Genomic DNA, 22,871 nt, shown 5'->3' on the forward strand with positions numbered 1-22,871 from the left:
TGCATGCATGCTGCTGTGCATGCATGTATGTATGTATGAATGCACGCACACATGCACCTGTGCATGCAGATGTGCATGCATCTCTTCGCAGCAGAAGCAGAACCACAGAGAGGGGTTATTGCTGCTGATCCCCCTGAAGAAACCAGTAGGAGCAGCAGCAAAACTCAGCACCAGAAGCAGCAGCTTCTAGCAGCAAAGCAACAACAGCAACAGCAGCAGCAAAGCAACAGCAGCAGAGCAACAGCAACAACAGCAGCAGCAACAGCAGCAGCAACAGCAGCAAACCACAACAAATGAATAGTTTAACTCTTACAGTATCTGCTTGAGCAGTGGGGTCACTGAGGAGAGCAGGCGTTTGTGTTTGCGGGTATAATTGTTTGTATAATTTATTGTCTTTTGCTGCAACGGTAATAATAGAATTATCTTTAATCTTCTCAACTGCAACAATAAGATCAGGAAGCCCTATTACACCCAGCAGCACTTCGTAACGCTTCTGCTGCGGGGCCCCCATATCTAAGCAAATTGGTTGCTTAGGAGCCACCGTCTTGCTGTCCAGCCACAGCAGCACCTGACACTGCAGCAGAACAAAAGGCAATAAACGCAAGTATGTACAGTAAAGGATGAGAGACGGAGGTTGCTGCTGCTGCTAGTTGTGGTGGTGGTGCTGCTGCTGCTGCTAGTGCTGCTGCTGCTGCTGCTAGTGCTGCTGCTGCTGCTGCTAGTGGCGGCGGTGGTGCTGCTGCTGCTGTTAGTGGCGGTTGTGCGTGGTGTTGCTGCTGCTGCCAGTGGTGATGCTGCTGTTGCTGCTGCTAGCTACTAGAGTGGTGTTGCTGCTGCTGCTAGGGGTGTTGTTGCTGCTGCTACTGGTGCTGCTTCTGCTAGCCTTGTTGCTGCCGCTGTTAGTGTTGTTATTATTGCTAGTGTTGTTTCTGGTGCTATCCTGTTGGCATTAATGCTGATGTTGCTGCTCTTGCTAGCCTGGTTGTTGCTTTTGCTAGCCATGTTGCTGCTGCTGCTGCTGCTGCTAGCCTTCCTGCTGCTGCTGCTGCTGCTGCTGGTGTTGCTGCTGACAGGTCTAGATTTGTAGAGGAAGGGGAATGGCCACCCGAAGACGACAGATTGTCCTGAGTGGGCGAAGAAGTGGCAATCAGCTTCAGGGGGTCTCCCTCCTCCCTGCCTGCTGCTGCTGCTGCTGCTGCTGCTGCTGCTGCTGCTGTTCATCTCTGTATGGAAGGTATGCACCATAACGCGCTGCACTGCCTCACAGCAATTGCGCACCACGAAGGCCCCTGGGGTGTCTGTCCCTCTTACTGCAATGCTCTTTACACCCCCTTCAGGAGACACATCCACTGCGTACACCCCTAAAAGGAGACAGGCAAAAAACAACAACAGAGATAGATACATTGATATAGATACAGATAGACAGATAGATAGATAGATAGATAGATAGAGAGATAGATAAATAGATAGATAGATAGATAGATAGATAGATAGAGATATAGATATACATACAGGTAGATAGGTAGATATACATACATACAGATGGATAGATAGACATAGATACAGACAAATATATAGAAGGAAGGACAGGCAGCAGCAGCAAAGAAGGCAGCCCACCACACCATACACGTGACAGACAAAAGCAGCAACAAAGGAGCCAACAAACAGCACAAAAAAGCAAAAGAAAGAAAGAGATGGAGAGCAGCAGCAGCGGGAAGACGCAGCACAACAGAGGAGACAGACAAACAGCGGCAGCAGCAGAGAGGCAACTGAGGGCAACAGCAAAGGAGACAAGAGACACCAAAATGCAGGGAACAAGCAAACAGCAGCAGCAGCAGCAACAGTACCAGCAGCAGCAACAGCAGCAGCACAAAGCTGTCTAAGAGCGAGATCACAGCCCTTTCTTCCCCTGTGCATCTCAGATGTGGAGACAGTTATCGCTGTCTGTCTCTCTCTGTCTCTTTGTCTGTCTCTGTATTTGCATCTTTGCTGATTTATCTGTCTCCGTTTGTCTGTCTGTCTCTATTTGTTTATTTGTCTGTCTCTGTCTCTGCCTCTCTCTTTATGTCTCCGTCTCTGTTTGTCTCTATTTCCATTTCTCCGTTTGTCTCTGTTTGTCTCTTGGCCAATCTCTCTCTGTCTCTTTCTTTTACTGTCTCCTTGCCTCTTTATTGTCTGTCTCTGCAGGTGTCTCCTCTTATTACCTGGCTGTGCAGCTTTGTTCGCCTCACGGGTGAAGACAGCAACCCAATTCCTTCCTGCTGTCTCCTCGCTCGCTATGATGGGCCCCGACCAGCTGCTGCTGCTGCTGCTGCTGTTGCTGCGCCCCACAACAAACTGCAGCTGCTGTGGCAGCTCCTGCTGCGGCCAATACACCGCGTGCGTCTCCCCAGGTTGCACTGCAGCGCAGCAGCGCAAGCAGCAGCTGGAGCAGCAGCAGCTGCTAGAGACAACAGAAGCACGCGAACAGCAAGAAGGCTTGTTGATCGAAGCTAATCTAAAGCTAATAGCAGCAGCAGCAGCAGCAGCAACGACAAGCTGCAAGATATGCTGCAGCATAGAGGTGCAGCGCGGTAGAGGCAGCACCATCGGCATCATCATCATCATCAGCAGCAGCAGCAGCAGGGTGCAGCATCATTCGTTTTGTCTGTGTTTGCTGCTGTCTCCTCTCTAGGAAAAGGAGACAGACACAGCAGCAGCCAGCTGTTACTAACCTTCGAAGAGAGGCCCCTGCGTGCGCACTTGTTTTAAAAAGATGGGGACAAGGAGACAGTTTGTGAAGAGAAACTCCGGCACCAGAGACACCACGCGGCATAGCGCACCTGCAGAGACACCCGAAGCGAATGCTGCAGCTTAAATAGCGGGGCATGCAGCAGCAGAGACAATCTAACACAAAGGCTCCCACAAGCTGCAGCACCATACAAGAACAGGGACAGCAGAAGCAGCAGCAGCAGCAACAGCAGCAGCTCTCCCTGCGATCTCCAAACCGTACACGCATCCACCACTATGCATGTGCTGCTGCACCCCACCCCAAACCTTCGTTTATCACGTAGCAGTAGCAGAAAGAACAGAGCGTAAGCTCATGCAAATGTATAGGGAGAGACAGCACAAAAACAGAAAGGAAGAAAAGATGCAGCAGCAGCAGCAGCAGCAGCAGCAGCAGCAGTTGTCTTGTATTGTATCAGCTGGGAGGGGCAGCCAGTAGCGGAGACAGGAAAGAGGAGACAGGAGCCACAGCCGGTTCTGGTGATGCAGCAGCAGCAGCAGCAGAAGCAGCTGCTGTTGCTTGTGATGCAGCAGCAGCAGCAGCAGCAGAGTCTGCCGTAACTGGAACGTGTTGTGCATGTGTCTGCATTGTTGGATTTGTTTGGGTTTTTGCTGCTACTAATAATAATAATTATTATATTAGTTATTATTATTATTATAATGTGATATCTTGCATTAAATACTGTATTAAAATATATTATTAATGTGTTTTGTTAATAGAATTGAGGTATAAGAAGAGGCTCTGAATTTGCGTATTTTCTGTTTTGTTGTGCTTTTGCATGCACGAAGATTATATATTATTATGTCTCCTTTTTAAGACAAAAGGAGACCCCACACTCTCCTTACCTGCTGTTTGAGCAACAGCTAACTGATCTGTCTTAAGGCATAGGGTGTATAGACGGTTGGGGGCCCTCAGCTCAGCTTTTGTATACCCATGAAGCGCGGGGACATTTACGCTGCACTCTACGGGGGCGCAGCCCTGGGGAGTCATAAAGAGAGACACTTCCGGTGTCTGTACACCCCACAACACCCCACAACACCCCACAAAACCCCACAACACCCCACAAAACCCCACATAATAAAAGTTAAGGGCCTTCTTTTGTTTATGAAAAAGACAGCTGTAATGATGTGTAACTGCTTGAGTGTTTTTGTCTGGTTCCGTATGGTGTACGCATATATTCATATACACAACTATGCATATGTATATATATATATATATGCATATTTATATATGCATATATATAAATATATATGTGTGTGTGTGCACGTCTGTTGTAAACATATATATATATTCATACAACTATTCATATACGTGTATATACGTACATAAAAGTGCGTATATTTATACATATATGCATATATATATATATATACGGACAACATATGCATATACATATTCATATATATATATATATAGGTATACATGTTTATATAATATATGCATACACATATATAGATATATGTAAATATACATATATATATATATATATATACATATATATATAAGTGGGAATATAAGGATTTACGGCTGAGTCTCCTAAGAGGGAGTATCCACCAAAGTCGGGGAAGTAGCGGGCTGAGTGCACGGGTTTAATATGAAGGCCTGTTCTATCAACAAAGAGACGGGGGGAGGTGATAACAGCAAGGAGCTGCTTAGGGGAGACAAGGGGGACATAAGGAGACACTTCTGCTGCATCATGCAGCACCTCTAGCTCTACTGAAGCCAGAGAAGAAGAAGGCAGCAGCAAACGAGACACTAGGCCGTCCTATACGCATGCAAACAAACAACATACAAAAGGAGACACCTCATGCAGGTATGCAAATTAAGAGACACCTGCTACAGATAAAGACGAAGCTGCACCTGTAAGACAGTGGCTTGAGATAAAGAGACAGCGGCTGCTACAGACGAAGAGACAGCTGCTGTATATAAGGAGACAGCTGCAAGACATCAATGCTTTAGAGATGGAGAGGCGAGCTACATTATATAAAGAGACATCTCCTTTCTATAAAGAGACACTTGCTCCCCCACCAACAGCAGCTCAAGTGCAAGACACAGTAAGCGTAGAGTAGAGACCCTTAATAGCAGGAGACACCCGACAAGCAGCAGCATTTGCAGCAGAGCCGCATATGCGAAGCAGTGGAAACAGAAACAGCAGCAGCAGCAGCAACAACAGCAGGAACAGCAGCAGCAGCAGCAGGGACAGCAATAGGAGCAGCAGGGACAGCAGCAGCAAGAAGAGTAATAACAGCAGAAACAGCAGCCGCAGCAGCGGGAATAGCAGCAGCAGCAGAAAGAGCAGCAGCAGCAGCAGGCTGACCTCTGAAGAGAGGAAGTTGCGTAGGGGGGGCGACCATCTTGCATTTTCTAGAACAGCAAATCGCAGCCAAAGGGACAGCTGTCTGCTTGCTGGGACTTCATAAACATAAAAGACAGATTGCCTCGTCAGTGTGCCTCTAAACGCAGGCTGCTGCTGCAGTTGCTGCAGCCGCTGCAGTGCAGACGCAGCGGGGGGCCTCTTCAATGGCACCCCCGATCCCGAAGCACCAGCACCAGCAGCAGCAGCAGCAGCAGGAGGAAGCAAGCAGACATCTAACTCTGTTAGAGTTGCATTCATAAGAGTCAGAGCTGGAAACACAGTGAGGGTCCTCAGCAGCCGCTCTGCCGGCAGCGCTGTCTTCTGTTCTTCTTGCAACAGGTGAAAGAAGAGGCATTTCTCTCTATTTAAGACAGCAGCAGCAGCAGCTGCTGCCTCGCAGTCTTGATCTGCTGCTCCTCCTCCTGCTCCTGCTGCTGTTGCTGCTGCTGTCGCTGCTGATCCAGAAAGCGCAGCAGCGCTGCGCTCTTCAGGCGGCAAGTAGGCGCAGTGCATGCACTGGCAGTCTGTTGCTTTGCTTCGGGTGTCTATGCAACTCGACCACCCACTGTAAGGCCCCATATCAGGAGGAGACTCTGTTTCCTGAAGGCCGCAGGAAACACGAAGCGGCAGCAGCAGCAGCAGCAGATGCAACAGCAGCAGTGGTAACAGCAGCAGCAGCAAAAGGCAGCGCCCTCCACAGAGGAACAGAAGTACAGATAAAACGCTCAAGTCCTCACCATCCAGACAAACAGAGCAAATGAAGCAGACGCTGATAATAAGCACAGGCGCATGCAGCACGCAACAGCAGCAGCAGCAAGCAGCAGCAGCAGCAGCACCAACAGCACCGAGCAGCAGGCGCATGAAGGCACCCACGAGGGCAGGCCTTAGCAGCGGAGCATCCCCATGCATGCAGCAGCAGCATAACCAGAAGCACCAGCAACAGAACCAGCAGCAACGGGCGTAGCAACAACAGCAGCAGCAGCAACAGCAGAGCCGTACCTCTCCTGCTTGACTCCCCCTCTCGCCAGCAGCAAATGCTGCAGGGCGGAAGCAAACAAAGACCCATCCTGAGCCTAAGATTGCATGTTGAGGGACAGACATGAAGTGCTGATCGGGAAGCAGGAATGTGTATGCGAACTTGCTTTGCTGCTGCTGCTGCTGCTCTTGCAGCTGCTGCAACGCTACGGAGGCCTTGCCTTGCTGGCTGACTCTGCGGGCCTGAGGTGATTCGGGGGCTGTGTTGCTGCTGCTTTTGCTTCCTTTGTTGCTGGCTGTACGCTGCAGCTGCCGCAGCAACTCCTGCTGCAGCGCAAGCTCTTGCATGCGCTGCTGCTGCTGACGTTCCTCTCTGTCTAACATCCACTGCGGGATCGTCTGGAGTTGGGGATCGAGTAGGGTGGCTTCTTGAAAGGATTGGGCTTCCCCTTGCTGCTGGACATCGGGTTGCTGCTGCAGCACTTGGAGGGGTGCTGCTGTTGCTGCTGCTGCTGGGAGCAGCAACGGATGCTGCTTCGGGTCTAAGAAGCAAACCTCTAGAGGCAAACCGCTGCGGTTCTGCAGCAGCACAGTGGATGTCAGCAACAGCAGCTTGTACGAAGGGTGGGGGCTGAGCACCTGAGCTACAAGCTCGCCTTCTCCTCTCTTGGGGGCCCCTCTGCTTGCTGCTAGTGCATGCATATCCCTTCTACTGGCTGCTGCAGCAAAGTGGAGCAGACACAGACAGACAGAGACAGAAACACCGGTAAACGCATGCACGCGAGACACACGCATGCAGCAGCAGCACTGATGCTGCTGCTGCTGCGCTCCTCCACCCCAATGCGGATTCCTAAGTGTTCCCCAGCAGCAGCACAGACAGCGGCAGCTACGACTGAGGCAGCACCCTAAACAGCAACACATACAGCGGGAGCAGCAGCAGAGCAGCAGCAGCTAGCTGATGCCTGCACTGAGCCCCCATTACGCCCGCTCTAACTGTCGCTGTCTCATTCTCTAAGGCCGCTCATAGGGAGCATTGCGCACCTGAAGACCGCTGCTGCTGCTGCTGCTGCTGCTGCTTCACAGGAGAGGCCAAGGTGCGAGTCGCCGATGGGTTGGGCTCAGCCTGCACTGTAACTCCACCTCCCGCTGCCTGCGCTGCAGCTGCCCTGCTTTTGTTCCTCGTCTCCTCCAGCGAACTCACCGCCCTAGCTGTCCGCTGCTGCTGCTGCTGCTGTTGCTGCTGCTGCTGCGGTGGCGGCGGCGGCGGCGGCGGCGGCGCTCCGTGCTGCTCCTGAGTGCACTGAGGCAGCAGCAAGGAGACACTGTGACTCTTCATCGCTTCGACCAGCACCGCTTGCATTCCCTGTGGAAAGGGCCCTACACAACGTCTCTGCAGCAGCAGCTGCTGCTGCTGCTGCTTTGTTGCAGCAGCAGCAGGCTGTGCATGCTCTGCATCAAGAAACTCGCCGATGGTGCGCTGAGGATCGCGGGTAAGGAGGAGACTTCGGAGGAGTTCAGTGCGCGGCACGTGGGGCAGCACTTCTGCTGCTTGCTGCAGTGCAGCAAGAGAGACACAAGAAGCAAAGAAAACTCTCTGTCTCCTTTCTGCTGTTCGTGCAGATTGCGCTGTCTGTCCCTCCATTAGAGCCTCCAGGGGTTGAGACGCAGAGCCCCCAACCTGCAACACCATAACCCCCCCCGTGGTTTCGTCTTCAGTCTCCTCTTCTTCTCCCTGCTGCTGCTGGTGATCCGACTGCTGCTGCTGCTGTTGCTCCGACTGCTGCTGCTGCTTGTGCTGCTGCTGCTGCTGCTGCTGCGGTTGCGGCTGCTCGGAGACGAGGGTGAATGCATACAGAAACTCTCCCGTTAGGTTGAGGTACCGGAAGGGGGCCCCGCTAGCCTGTTGCTGCTGTGCTGCAGCAACCGCCGCAGCAGCATCTGCAGCGTAGCCGCGTGCTGCAGCAGCAACAGCGGATCTGGACAGCGGTGAGAGTGCAGCAGAAGCAGCAGCAGCAGCAGCAGCAGATGGAGCCTGTGTGTTCTTTCTTGCGTCATCTTGCTCCTGTAGGGCTGCAGCCCCTGGAGGCCCCATACTAGGGGCGCGGGAGGGCCTCGCTGAGGAGACAGTCTCCTTTATAAGGCCCTGCTGCAGATGCTGCACTAAGTAAGGAACAAACCAAGAGAGCAGACGGCATAGCTGCGGGGTTACATTAAACAAGAAAGGCGAATAGCTGCTGATCAGCAGCGCCCGCGCGGCCTTAGAGTTTGTCCACTGCTCAGGAGCAGCAGCAGCAGCAGCTGCTGCTGCTGCTGCTGCTGCTGCGCTGCCACTGCCCCCGCCCCTGCTGCTGCTGCTACCGCCGCTGCTGCTGCCTGTCATGCGCTGCTGCTGCTGCTGCTGCAGCTTGTGCTCGAGGAGTAGGTCGCGTCTGTACACCAGAGTAAACATCATCTGCTCTATAAACGGCTCCCAAGTGCCGCTCTTAACATTTAGAAAGCTGCTGCTGCAACTCATATCTGTTAGAGACAGCACGAGGTGCTGTCTAGACACCCGGCCCCTCAGCTGCCCCACAGACAGCTGCAGCTGCAGCAAAGGCACCACTGAGGCGCGCAGGTCGTCTAGCAGAAGCAGATCTACACCTGCAAGCTGTACAGACACCCTAACGTCCTGCTCAACAGCCACTTCACTCTCTTGCTGCTGCTGCTGCTGCTGCTGCTCGTGTACAGGGCTCGCAGGATCCTGCTGCCTGGATGTGGGAGTAGTAGCCCTATCCGTGGCTGCAGCAGGAGCAGCAGCAGCTGCTGCTGCTGTAGAGGGGCCCAGTTGGTCCTGGAGGCAGCTAACTGAGGGGCCGTCGGAGCTCAGGCCTTGCAATGCATGCAGCAGCAAAACGATATCGTTGCTGCTCACCCGAAGGAAGAACTCTACAGGCACAGACAGACAGCAAAAGATAATCCCTCAGGTGTAACAGCAACTGCTGCAGCCGCTTGCTTGCTGCCTTTGCAGCAGCTCCCGTGGCTACTGCAGCCGCGAGAGCAGCCTGCAGCAGCAGCAGCAGCAGCAGTCGCTGCGGCTGCTACGAAAGCCCGTCAGAATAAAACGTGCTGGCGTATATTGCAGCAGCAGACAGACGCGGTGTATAGGCAGCTCCTGTGTCGCTGCTGGCCCCGCAACGGAAGCGGATGATGCAGCAGGGGGGTCTGCCGTGGAGGCGCGGAGGAGCCGCAGCAGCAGCAGATAGAAGCAGGCAGCGGGAGAGAGACACAGAGAGAGAGAGACAGAGAGAGAGAGAGAGAGAGAAAGAAAGAGAAAGAAGAAGCAGTGTACAGTCATGAACAAACGCAGCATCAGCAGTAGCAGCAGCAGCAGCTGCTGCAGCAGCAGCCAGGAACAGGAAACGAAGAAACGCAGATGCACAAGAAACAGAGATGGCTTAGAAAGAGGCAAAGCAGCAGCAAAGGGAAGGATGGGGAGACAAAAGGAGACATCTGAGGAGACACTGGCACTCTACTTACTGGGGACACTCAGCTGCACCCTAACCTTCGTTGTTAATCTGCTCTGCTGCTGCTGTTTTCTGCTTTCCTTTGCGGGGTCTGCTGCGCTGCTGAGCGGCTTCGGCTGTGTAATAGTGAGTGCACGGGGGGCCTCGGAAACAGCAGCAGCAGCAGCAGCAGTTGCTGCAGCAGCAGCTCCCGCGAAGGCCCGCTGCACATCCGCCACCCTCGACCTCCCCGTGGTGGGTGCTGCAGGTGTTGGTGTCTCTGCGTCTGTCTCTTCAGCTTCACTTTGTGCTTCTTCCTCGTCTGTGTCTCCTTGCTGCAGTTGCTGCTGCTGCTGCAGCTCCTGCTCTGTTGCTGCAGCAAGGAAAATGCCCCTGCCGCGAAGAGACAAGTCCTCGCACAGCAGCACAGCCCCCTCAGTCAACAAGGAAGGGATCAGGCGGCTGGGGTCGGGCCACTCTCCTACCAAGAGGGTCTCTTCCCCGTACCTGTCCTCCCCCTGCTGCTGCTGCTGCTGCTGCTGGAGTTGCAGCCGTTGGTGGCGGCTGCTGCCTGTAAGGGGGAGCTGCTGCGTTTCTTTGGGGCTCAGCTGGACGCCGCAGTCCTGCTGCTGCTGCTGCTGCCCCGGCCTTGCTAAGAAGGCCCTCAGGTAGCTAGAAGACATGCATCGGGTTTTGCTGCTGCTGCTGCTGGCAGCAAGCTCCCCTTCACTCGGGGCTGCCTCGAGACGTGTCACTTTGCTGTGGTGTATCTCCAGCTGCTGCAGACTCACCGCCACTCCTTCAGAAAGAAGAGAGACAAAAAGGTCTCCGCTCCAAACAATCAAAGGCGCAGTGGGGCTTTCGAGGTCCGTGTACACCACAAACTGTCCGTTGCAGATCCGGAGGCTTATCGTCGTCCTCCCCGTGCTGCTGCTGCTGCTGCTGCTGCTGCTGTTGCCGCTGCTGCTGCTGCTCTGTTCATGCGCCTGGAGCGTTGCAAAGGACTTCGAAACCGTGCGGGATCCTAACGGTGCGTCGCGACGGGGGTTGGCTTGCTGCTGCTGCTGCTGCCGCTGCTGATCTTGCTGCTGCTGCTGCTGCTGCTCGTTGATGATGGGTTGGGGCTTCGGGTAACGCTTCATGGTGCTGCATGCATAGGCTGTGGAGAAGTATTTGCCTAAGTCGCTGAAGCCAACAACAAGGGTATAAAGAGTTACATCTCTAAGCACCACGTCTACAGCCCCCCCTTCTATCCCCGTTACAAGGTGCATAGACACCGCAGGAAGACACTCAACGTCTTCCTCCGCTTCTCCCTTGCTGCAGCACTCGGCTTCACCCACATCACCTCCAGTAGCGCCTTGGGCTCCTACGCCTGAGACCTCGGCTTGGGGGGCCCCTAGGGGCCCCTCTACGGATTCCTCTAGGGCCCCCCCAGTGCAGTGGGCGAGTCTGCGGTAATAGTTAGAGGTGTGGGGCCTGAGGTCGTCTACTGCGAAGACATCTCCTGTGACGCTCAGCTGGAGTTGGGTACCCTGTTGAGGAGATGAGGAGGCTGCAGCAAAGACAGCAATGCGGTGTACAGTCAGCAAAGCAAGGGGAGTGTGGGGCCCCAAAGAGGTCTCGAGCAGCAGCTTAGGGACACACAGATGGAAGTCTACATGCAGCGGTTCCTGCTGCTCAGCTTGTTTCGGAGGCATCTGCATCTCGCTGTCTCCTGTCTCCGTTGCGCCCCCTAGTCCTAGTCCTGGGCTCCATTTGCTGCTGCTGCTGGCGCTGCATTCTCCCTCCCGCACAGCAGCAGCAGCAGCAGCAGTTTGTGGGTCTGCATACTGTGCGCCTGTAAGGTTCTCATTAAGCACATCAAGGAAGAGGGTTAGCTGCTCCCTTGAGAGATACAGCAGCCAAGGAGAAGTGCTGGCAGCAATAGAGACGCGACCTGCAGACTGCAGCCGAACCCCCACAGCAGCTGTCTCCAACACCTTTCCCTCAACTGAGGTCCTCTCTTCGCCGCTAGGGGGGCCCCCCAGGGGGCCCTCTTCGTTGTCTCGTGCACTCAGCTGCATGCCCGAGAAGTCCAGCTTCAAGTCAAACGCCCAATCCTCCTCTTTCCCTGCACCTCCTGCTGCTGCTGCTTCTGCTGCTGCTGACGTGTGCTCTACTTCTGAGCCAGTGCTGCAGCTGCTCGCAGCCGCCTGCTGGGCAGCAGGTGATGCACAGGGCCCCGTAGTCCTTCGGGGTAGGGGGGCCCCCAAGGGGGCCCCCTCTGGTGTCCCTTTGTGAAGCAGCTGCTTCGGAGTACTCTGCTGCTGTAAGGAGACAGTAGATTGGGGACTGTACGCGTTGCTCACCTTTAAGATGCCTGCACTGAACACGAGATAACGGCCCAAGCCTTTGAGCTCCACTTTGGCTGCAGCAGCAGCTAAGGCGACCGACTCTGCTTCGCTTTCGGGACGAGGAGACAGTTGCTGCTGCTGCTGCTGCTGCTGCTGTTTCTGCTGCAATCGTCTCTGCTGCTGCAGAGCCGGAATGGCTGCTTTGTTCTCTGGAACAATGAAGAGGGGGCAGTCAATGTGGAGAGCAAAGAGGGAGCGAGAGCCTGTGGCTGCTTGTTTTACTGCAGCGTAGGACTTAGAGATAAACAAATCAAATATGCCGTCGCGTAGGTAATCTACGAATGCCTGAATATCATGGTGTATATACACCAGACACAATTGGCTGACTCTCCCAGATACGCACATAGAAAAAGGAAGAGGGTGACCTGACCCAGGCTCCCCGCCCCCGTATTGCCTTATCTTAAGAGAAACAAGCATCGAGTCTTCCTCCTCCTGCTGCTGCTGCTGCTCTTGCTGCTGCTGTTGCTCTTGCTTCTGCTGCTGCTCTTGCTTCTGCTGCTGCTCTTGCTGCTGCTGCTGCTGCTGCTGCAGCTTTTCTCTGGGGGCCAAGACGCAGCGGTCGTTGAGGATAACGGCTGCGTGGCGGACGGAAAGAAGTGTCTCCGAGTCTCCATTGGGGTAGGAGGAGAGAGAAAGAAATACGTCTCTAACCCCCATCCTGCAGTAAACAGAGTGGCCCTCCCAGAAGGAGACTGCGGCCCCCTGAACAGCCAAATCCAGAGACAATGACACGGGCAACGGGCCTTTTCTTTCGCTGCTGCTGCTGCTACTACTGCTGCTGCGGCTGCTGCTGCTGCTGGACGCCGGACGCAGCTGCTGCTCCTCCTGCGTCGCGCTGGCGTCTACCACGGCAGCTAGAGGAGGCATGGCCCCTCCCACCTCTAGGCCCTTACGCATCCACAAGATTCCGCTGCTGGCTTCATCATTCGCGCTGCTGCTTTCGCTGCTGCTGCTGTTGCTGCTGCTGCTGCCGCTGCTGCTCAGGCTCAGGGAAGTCAGGAGGGAAGCGAAGTTGGCTTCTGCTGTGGTATCCCCTCTGTTGAGGGAGTTTTGCATTGCTTGCAACGCATCTTGGAGAGCAGCAAATGCAGATTCTGAGAGGAAAGGTGGACGGGCGAAGGTTGCTGCTGCTGTTGTCAGCTGCTGATCGAGCTGTTGTCTGTACACCTGAGCTGTCTCCAAGATACGGCGAAGAGACTCCTGTCTCCAGTGCACCTCTGCTGGAAGAATAACGAGGGAAACGGTAGTTTGTGGGTTTGAATCCCTCGTGTAGTTCAGAGACAGCCGCAGGCTGCGGTAACGGGTGGTGTCTCCTCCGGGATCGTCTTGGGGATCGTCCCCATAGCCGTCTCCCGTGTCATCAACTGCATCTTGAAAGGAATCCAGCTGCAGTGTCTGCGTCTCTGCATGCGACAAGGCGCTTCTAAACCGGTCAAAAGTACCAGAAGGCTGAGGAGACACTGGAGAGGTGCAAGAGGGCTGCGCACAGCAAACACAAAACAGCACTGACAGCAACAGGTAAGCTACTCAAGACCTCCTACAACTAACGAACAGCAGCAGCAGCAGAAAAACATAAGCCAGATACGCTGACCCTTAAGATCCACGCAGTGTACATACAACTTTTCTGGGCGGACACTGTCCATACACCTCCCGAGGGATGCAATTCCAGCATTAAGCTTTGCAGTATGCGGTTAGGGTTTAGGGTTTAGGGTTAAGAGTTTAGGGTTTAGGTTTGCGAAGCAAACCGCAGCTAAGGGAGAAGGTGTACCTGCTTGTTCAGGGACTGGAAGAGGAGAGACTTTGTAGAAGGATCCGAGATGAAGACACCGCGAAGAGCTGCAGATACACTGCAAGTGCCGGCCCCAGTGTCAGCCCCCACTGCAACATCAAGAGCAGACAGCTGCGCTTGCAGCACCCCCTTCTCTCCCGTGCTGCTGCTGCGGTGAACTATAAAGCCGCAGCGGCTGAAGCGCCAAGTCGACTCTACCACGAAACCCTCGCCTCCGTTGTTGCTGCTGCTGCTGCTGCTGTCTCCAGGCGCCTGGATGGTCCGCAGCGCCGCTGGGATCCCTTTGAGGGTCTCCAAAGCCGATCCCGCTGCACTGCCTTTACGCGTTTTCTCGTGTGGGGCCGTTTGCGCATGCGGATCTGCTGCGGCAGCAGCATCTGCTGCAGCCTCTGCTGCTGCTGGAGTTGCAGCACCCGCTTTCGCAGCAGCAGCAACAACAGCAGCAGCAGCAGCGGGCGGCAGCGCTGGCTGCTCTATGGACTTGGCGAGGGAGACAGGGACTGCAAGAAGAAGGGCCACTGCCTCAGGCGTCGCCTCAAGAAAAATATCTTCACACTCTAAATCTACAGTAATGCGTTTTGCTTGCTGCACTTGTAGCTGCATGCGAATGGGGATGGGCCGCAGCAGAGACACCTCGCGCCCCCCCTTAGGAGAACAAAGGAGACGGGTTTCGTTCAACTCCAGTACTGCCTGCAAAGCTTCGTAGGGACAAGGCCCTTGTGTCTTCAGAGTCAGTCGCCCCAGGTGTACGGACACACTGCCAGAGGTAAGAGAATCCATATGGAAGACAGGTGCTGCTATATCGAGCTCTAGCTGCAGCAAACCCGGTAGCCGGTGCACTGCAACAGCGTATACTGTTTCTCCCTTCTCTCGTAAACCCTCAACCAACTCCCGCGCATGCATCGCCCCGAGGTCCCGCTGCAGCTGCGGCGGCTCTTCCTCTTCTGCTGCTGCTGCTGGTGCGCCTGCTCCCGGGCCTCCTGCTGCAGCAGCTCCCTGCGTCTCCAGAGAGGAGATAGCAGAGCTCCCGCTCTGTAGTCTCCTGATGTCTTCTGGGGTCTCAAAGACAAAAAAGGCAAAAATTGTCTTTAAAATATCGGGCCGCACGGAGGCCACGAGGGGCGCCAGGTGTACAGACACCCCAAGGATGTTGCCATGTGGGGTCAGTTGGTGCTGCAGCAGGAACTGAGCTGCTGCTAGCGAAGTCGGCGCAGCACGAAAAATAGCAGAGGGCAGATGAATGAGCTTCCCTGTATCCCCAAACAACCCCACGTGGGTCCTACCAAAGTCCCCGCTGCTGCTGCTGCTGCTGCTGCTGTCTGCTTCGCTGCGGAAGTGCATGAGTGTGTGCTGCTTCTGCCGCACAGTGAAGTCTGAGAGAGAAAAAGAAAAGGCCCACTCAGCGTTGTCTTCACCTGAGTAATCTTGGCGGTTGCAGCAGTCTAGGGATGCCCGCATGCCTGTAAGAGAGAGCGACAAGAAGGATAGTTCCTCCTCTCCTGCTTGTTTCTCTGCTGCTGCTGCTTCTGCTGCTTCTGCAGCTTCTGCTGCACCCCCTGCATCAGAAAAGTCCGGAGGAGACAGCAGAAACCCCTCCCGCGGCGGCAAAGGAAAATCCAGAGGGAGATCGGGGGGCCCATTTAGAGGCCTTTCTTCTGTCTCCTCCTCGGGGGCCCCCGCCCCCTCCGCAGCATCGTCTTCAAGAGACAGCCGAAACTGCAGCAAGTCAAAACTCAAGTGGTAGCTGGACGGCAGCCCCATTCCTTGGAGTGTCTCGTCTTTCTACGAACATAATACACCCTCAAACAACTAAGCACAAATGAGCGCTAAACCCTAAACAACCCTAAGCCATTATAAGCCCTAAACCACCCAAATCCCCAAACCTAGACCCTCAATCACTCTACACCCTCCACCCGAAAACCCCCTAAACCCTAAACCCTAAACCCTAGACCTCCCTATAGCCTAAACAATCCCAAACTCCAGACCCTACACCCTAAACTATTCTAAACGGTAGGCCCACTAAACCCTAATTCTTGAAGCCATAATTTTGGATAAGAATAGCCCAGCCTCCACTCCTCTCAGGGGGGAATGACCCTCGGTGTAGCCACCATATATATATACATATATATATATATATATATGGGTGAGTATCTCTTTTCTGTCTATTTCTTCTGCCTCCTTTTGCTGTCTGTCTCGTGGCTGTCTCTGTTTAATGTCTTTCTGTCTCCTTGCGTGCGTCTGTCCCGTGTGCTGGCCTCCAAGCCAATGAGCCTCGCCTGTACAGAGTCCATGATAAGCTGTATATCTTCCTGTGTAATTAGCGGCTGCTCCTCTCCCCCTTCCTGCTGCTGCTGCTGCTGCTGCTGGCCGCTCCGCGTAGCCCACTGCCACCAGGTTTTCGGGGGAGGTTTGGGCTGTCTCTGCAGCTGCACCTTTTGTGTCTCCGCCAACACTCGGTTTGTTGCTTCCCTGCAGATGCTTCTCCACTTGGCCAGCTGTACGCACAGTCCACCACAAACCCTAAACCCTAAACCCTAGACCCTCGAACCCATGTTGGCCGTTGCTGGGTCTGCCTGCCTCCCCCGTTTCCCTAACAGTCTCTTCTTTTAATTCTATATGTATCTTCTGGCTGTCATGTTTGTTATATATGCGTTATTTAGGTTGATAAGCCCTTCTAAGATCTTAACTGAAGCCCTGCAGCGAAGCACCGCAGGCAGAAGACTGCCTACTACGGGCTACTCCGCCCTCTAAGGATCAATGGTCTAGGGTTTAGGGGTTAGGGTTTGATTTACATGGCGGACGCCTACGACGTCGTACAGCACCTGGAGGCGGCGCTCCTCCGCCTCGGTGAGGGGCTGCACACCCTTGATGCCTTCTTCTGTTTGCAGCTGCCGTCCATACAGTGCATTGAATTCTTTTTGAGTTTCCCCATTGCTCTCCAGGGCCTCAGGGGATAAGGCAACGGTGTGGGCCTCCCGCAGCAGCAGCCGCTCGCAGCGCCTCCTCCGTTCCCCAGCCTCATGCACCAGCTGTAGCAGCACAGCCAGCTGGGCCTTCCCTATTGCTGCTCCGTGGCTTCCCTGCAGTACTTCAAGCCTTGCGGAGAACTCTTGACGAGCTGCTGTATGCGCTATGCTCAGGCGCAAGTGAAGGGGCTTCAGTATGTACCTGCTGCGCCCCCTACGGACCCTAGAATATCCTTTCCCTCCTGCTGCTCCTGGTGCTGCTGATGCTGCTGCTGTCGTTGGGGGGAAGGCAGCAGCAGAGCCCTCCCGACCCCATGCCTCGCCTGCTCCTCTCGAAGGGGCTGCAGAGGCAACGCTGCTTTCCAAGGAGAGTTGGCGTGGGCCCGCCGCCCTACCCAATTCTTCTCCTTCGTCCTGCTGCTCCTGCAGCGCAGTGCAGTGTTGGTGCAGTAGGGATATATCAGCAAATGCATGAAGACAATGAACGCACGCAACAAGCAGCTAGCCAACAGCTAGCCAGCCCTAGAGGTGTCTGTGGAGGCCCCCACTGGATCAGAGGAAATTATATGTTTGGTGGAATACTGGAAGAAGCCCCTCTGGAGTTTGCTGTTGCGAAGGAGAAGGTGCTTTACCTGGGGTGCTGAGGCGTCTCTTGAAGGCCCTTGAAGCTCTTCGTCGTGCAGCTCCGTGTTGACGATCAGCTCCCTCTCTTGCAGGGAATCTGCGTCTTCACTGTCTCTTGAAGAGGCCCTAGGAGAGGCCCCTACCTCTGGCCCCTTGGAGAAGTCTTGGGCGTTCCCCAGTTGTAGCTCCGCATCGACTTCGGGCTCCTCCTCCAGCAAGAACTCCGGGGTGTTTGCTGCGTGTGCTGCTGCTTGTGATGCTGCTTCTGCTGCAGCTGCTGCTGCTGCTCCGCTGCTACCCTCGAAGCTGTCCAGCGCACAGTACGCAGCCAGCCCTGTGAGCTCACAGGTCTTGTAAAAGTCCTGCTGTTGCTGCTGCTGCTGCTGCTCATCACGCTTTGTCCAGGTCTTGTCGGTGCTCTGCAGCGAGAGACGCTCCAGAAGAACCCCTGCACGGAAGCCTCTTTGTTTATCTATTACTGCAACATGAATGCCCTTGATGCTTATTTGCAAAGTGCTAAGGATCTTATTGGCTAAGCGAAAGAAGAAGCCGCCCTCGGTATCCTTCTCCGTTTGCTGCTGCAGCTGCTGCTGCAGCTGCTGCTGGAGCTGCTGGCGCACCTCCTGCAGCTGCACCTCGCAAGCCTCCACTTGCTGCATCTTGATGCTGCGTAGCTGCTTCTGCAGTTCCGCATCAGGGAGCTGCGGTATGGGCTTTGGCTCCAGCAGCAAATAGACATCCTGAATATCAACACTAACGGGAGACGATCCCAGACTGGCCCAGGGGATCTTAAGCGTTATCTTTCCTATTCGGCCCCAAACAACTTTAAATGGAATACCCAGCAAATCTGAAACCTCAGGCTTCACGTGCAGCTCCGACAAGGCCACGTTGCCGCTCCATACTGCAACAGACAGCTTCTCTTTGCTAATGCCTAATACGTACGGCGCGAGGTAGCGGCTAAGGAGCCGCTCTACCACAGACTCCAGCATTGCGTTTGGTTCCCCTTATAGTGCACACAAGCCTCGGGAACGGGGGCTGTTTGCAGCTGAAGCTGCAACAGCAGCTGCAGCTACAGCTGCGGCTCCCCCAGAAACGCAGCCACGCCCTAAACACTCCCCCCTCTGAAGAGGGGGGGAGTCTCCAGGAGCTGAGACTGTAGCGTAAAGACAGACGGATACAAGACTGAAAGGAAAGGGCTACAGAAGAACAGGAGATACGTTCAAAATCAGCAATCACTTGAACAACTACTGTGTCTGTGTGGTGCTGTTCAAGCTGCGAGTACACGACAGACGACCGCCGCAGCGATCTTGAAGCTATTTCGATGCTACAAAAAGCATAAATTCTTCCTATAGAAACCACTGAATATAGGAACAGAGAACACCTTTATAGAGAACGTGCAAGCATGACGGATGAGTCTCCAGCCATTGGCTTTTTACGGCAGCCCTCGACCACTGCATTGATTTCGCCAAGGGTAGAAGGATGAAGAGTAGTATTACAGGTTATAGTTGTCCTGAAATGAAGATGAAAAGAAGAATACAACGCTAAAAACGAAGGCAATTTCACCCTTTCATCATAGCAGCACTGTCACCGACAACGGTACATATCGGAGGAGCCGCTGGGCAAAACACCCCTCAAATGCTCCTTGAAGTTTGGTTTTGTTGATGAATTATTGGGGAAAACGTTTAATTAACTCTTATAACAGCTTTATTCAAGCGTTATAGAGAACTCCTATTGCTAGTTTCAGCGGCAAACTCCCAGCATGCGCAACGCAGCCGCAACAGAGCCAATGGGTTTGAAGACCACCGTCGCTGCACCGGTGGCAAGCAGATATACAGCATGCATTATAGATATTTGAAATTGTTTGAAATTAAATTTTTAGCCTTTACTCAGTTGCATCTTAGCCCAGGAATACCCATCTCGTGCAGAACGGCAGCACACAGACAAGCCCCCAACCTCCCTCTGTGCGAATGACAATGCTCATTACAGATTAAGCAGCGGTCGCGCGCAAAAACCCAAGAATTGCAAAGGAGGATAGAACCACCTTGGCTCTGGCGTTGCAGTCTCTGCGTTGTTGGGGCGAATGTGGGCATTTAACGCGATGAGCACAAGTGTGCCGAGATTCCTTGGCTTAAATCGACGGGCGTCGTGAGCTGCAGTAGTTAAAATGGAGTTAGATTTAGAGTTAACCAAAAGCTTCTAGCCTATCCTCCAGTCTCCAAGCTTCCTTGGCAGAATGGCGCTAGTGCCCAGAAATGTTGCTGCGAGGAAGCTGCTGCATGCACCGCCTGTTAGTTTGTACGTGCTACTCGGGGAGCAACTGAGTATTTAACAATTGTCAACAATTTTAGTGCAAGCAGCAAAGCGTGCTTGGTTGCTATTGCAAGTGAGTTTACCGTGCAGCACTAGTTGCAACAAGGTGCGTTGCAGCCTTAAAGAGGTCGCCTTCTCTCCGCACCATCCTCAGGCCCTGCTCCCGCTGTTCCCAGGAAGCGTGAAGACTGAAAAGGCGGTCATTTGATTTTTGACAACGCTCATATTGAGCCGTTGGTTCTATTGCAGCTCGCGACAATGACAATACTCGGCAGCATGGCGATCCGCCGCTAAACTTGACTGCGCCGCTTGGTTGGTCCTGGCACGTGTGAGCAGCGAGGCCAACTCCGACATGCGTGTGGGCTGGGGTATAGCACTAATTAGTGGGAAAGGAAAATTACAAATAATGCCCTCCAGTTTTTCTACGGGATATTGTCAGATTAGCGTGAATCGGCCCTCTGGCTGGTTAGTCACTCCTCGCTTTGAAATCAGCTCAGTATCGGCATACAATGAAAAGAAAAATGCCTTTATAGCAGAAACAATTCATGGAGAGTACCCTCGCCTTTGTCGACTGTCCAGATATGGCAGTCGCCGCCAGTTTGGACTGGTGAATTAATTCCTTGCTTGTCTGGAGTTGCAATTTCTTCTCCACAGTGCATCAGAAAAGTTACAGTTGCTATTGGCATCTTTGTCAATAGGAGGATAGGGATGACAATGGTAGTTATATCTAAGCAAGGGCACCAATTTTCCGAAGTCCACTCTGACTATGGAAGCTTTCCCTAATGTGGTGCGACGTGGGTTTATCCAGGTTGGCAGGAAAACAATCCATAGCAGAACTGAGATAACTTGGAAAAATGAAACTGCCGATACAGCGTTACATCGAAAAGTCTCAGTCCTTGGTGAACGTTTCTATATCAATAATCGTAGCAGGGCTGTCCCCAGAGAGAGGCAATCAGTTTCCGGCTGGGGCGAAAGGGTTGATCTCGCAGAGACGGTAGAATGCTTACCCGCCAAAGGGAGCAAAAATATCACTTTTACTTTCCTGGCTGAGAAGGAGGGAAGCGGTTTTCTAGTTGACCGAAATGTAGGCGTCTGCACATCGGGTCTGTGGTGTTAGTCCCGCTCAGTAGAAGACAAAAAGCGGTAACCGGCAGACGCCTGGGAACCGGGAACGCAGGATGCCTGCGATTCTCGCTAATCTCACCAACGGTAGAGGAGTTAAGCTCTACACGCTAGACGGCGATCTTTTAGGGTATCCGACGAGAGTGGACGCCACCGATTATACTTCCCAGGTTCGCTTTGCACATACACTTCAATCAGCAGCCACGCACATGCATCAGCGTGCCCTGGTAAGATCACCGCAACCGTGTGTCGAGTATGTTAAGTCCCTGTCGTGGCCTAGGGTACGGCCCTCAGGGGACAAATGTCCTCACTTGCCCGGAATGCCTGCATCTAACGCCGCGGAAAAATCTCAAGGCCGCAGAGTCTCCAGACCCCCGTAAGGTTCTGGATTGATATCTCAATGGAATTCGTAGTGGCCTAAACAACAATGAGAGCTACGGTAGCATCTGTGTCGTCGTGAGTACCCTCAGCAAGTATCCCCACTTCATCTCGCGTTCAAGTTCAGTTAGACCAGATGCAGTGGCCCCATTTCTTTTATCATTTCTTGGACCTTCACAGTTTTCCAGCGTGCATTGGTGGCAGGGCCAGAAATTCGTTCGCGCTAGCTGGCGCAAAGCTATGAGGCGAGTCAATATCGACCACAAGGTGGGCCACCGCGACCCACCCTGAGGCACAGGCTCACAGTGATTTCACCAGCCCCATGCTGGAGCAGTACTTGCGACTTTTCACTCAGCGGAATTCACGAAGGTGGCTTGACTTGCTCCCTTGTACAGAATCGGCTTCTAAAAAAGGCAGTGCACTCTTCGCTAAGTTGCCTTCGCGTTTCACTGGTCTTACCGGAGCACTGCTGCCTGACATGAAGTTAGGCCAACCTGTTGTAAGCCGTTTTCAGACGCTAGCAGCTCGTGAAATCTACGCACAGCTTGCAGCAACGCGGGAGTACATTAGAAAGAATGCGAGGCAGGGGACCACGACAAGCGGCGTTTTTGCAGCCTCCCTAAACCCAACGTACTTGTACGCACACTCTTCGAAGAGCGAAGGAAAGCGAGCAGCCCACAAGGGGCTAGGATTAAGTTGAGTAGGGCAACTGGTCGTTCGTCCGAGTGGTGGCAAGTGGGATCGTCCACTTACCGCCAACGTGGAGATGATAGCTTACTACTAGTGTGTGTTTTCAAAACGATTCAGGAAATCACTTAGGTTTCCCCGCCCCACAATGTGGCAACAACATCATAGAAGGGGCAACGGGCGGACACTAAGATTCTGGAACGACGCATAATGTATAACTAGAAGCACAAGCCACCAAAGGCAATATGCTCAGTAACCAGGAAACAGACAACCCCAGTGGGTTTCCTAGGATCGCTTGCACGAAGCGCCTCGGGCAGGAGAAAATAAATGCTTTGATCAACACAACGAAAGCGGCTGCAACTACGGACATGCACCGCGCGGCTAAAATCTGGACTGCGCCCACCCACCCCGCGAGCGCTCCACAGTCACTGGCGCAGAGGGTCCCCTATCTTTTTATCGTCGTGCTGTACAGTACTCATTGTTTCCCTGCCGTGGCTTGTGGCTTTCCCTTTACCTACAGCTAGCTTGGCTACGCCGTCGACGTCACATTCGCTTTTTCACATTTTGGGACTGGGCCTCAATGAGCCAGTCTTTGGGGGGGCCAGATCCCTGCCCACGCGCTCACTGATTTTGTCCATCTGCAGGAGCTCAGTGTACGTGCTCTTACTTTACTGCGATGCACGCTTCCAAAGCATTTCCTAACGGGCGCAGAGAGCTGTACCCGAGTAGCGGTTTGGACGGGACGGCGTACACGAGCCGCACGTCAGCAACGGCAATCCCTTAATGAGACGACATTTTCAAGTGCCTCACTCTTTCTTTTCCTTCTTTTTGCTTCCTTCCTTCTGAAAGGGGCGGGCGGGGTGCTGCTTGAGGGAGAGACGGGGGGCAGAAGAAGTTGCTGCAAGCACCAATACTGGCCTGCAGGCTCCATATGGGCCAACTATGCGTCAGAAAATTTCCTACAGTCTTTTGCAAGCAACAACAGTGTGCTTGCAGAGAGCTTGCCTTGCGGTCGTAGTTGC

At 53.7% G+C, this 22,871-nt stretch overlaps 1 protein-coding gene across 1 annotated transcript; it reads right to left on the reverse strand.

Moving 5' to 3' along the window:
* Positions 1-816: 816 nt before the first annotated feature.
* Positions 817-18,341, reverse strand: EAH_00013580 (Chromosome III, complete sequence, related; the record flags this gene model as incomplete). The annotated part of the gene is made up of 14 exons (XM_013394447.1): positions 817-1,349; positions 2,205-2,399; positions 2,715-2,822; positions 3,613-3,778; positions 4,293-4,532; positions 5,085-5,723; positions 6,123-6,677; positions 6,863-6,948; positions 7,140-9,023; positions 9,615-13,452; positions 13,742-15,544; positions 16,045-16,257; positions 16,555-17,151; positions 17,361-18,341. 14 exons carry the CDS (start codon positions 18,339-18,341, stop codon positions 817-819), a joined length of 11,838 nt encoding a protein of 3,945 aa, XP_013249901.1.
* Between the last annotated feature and the right edge of the window lie 4,530 nt (positions 18,342-22,871).

Source organism: Eimeria acervulina, genomic scaffold (assembly GCF_000499425.1).
Source record: "Eimeria acervulina Houghton genomic scaffold, Eah_scaff78, whole genome shotgun sequence".
Lineage (NCBI taxonomy): Eukaryota > Apicomplexa > Conoidasida > Eucoccidiorida > Eimeriidae > Eimeria > Eimeria acervulina.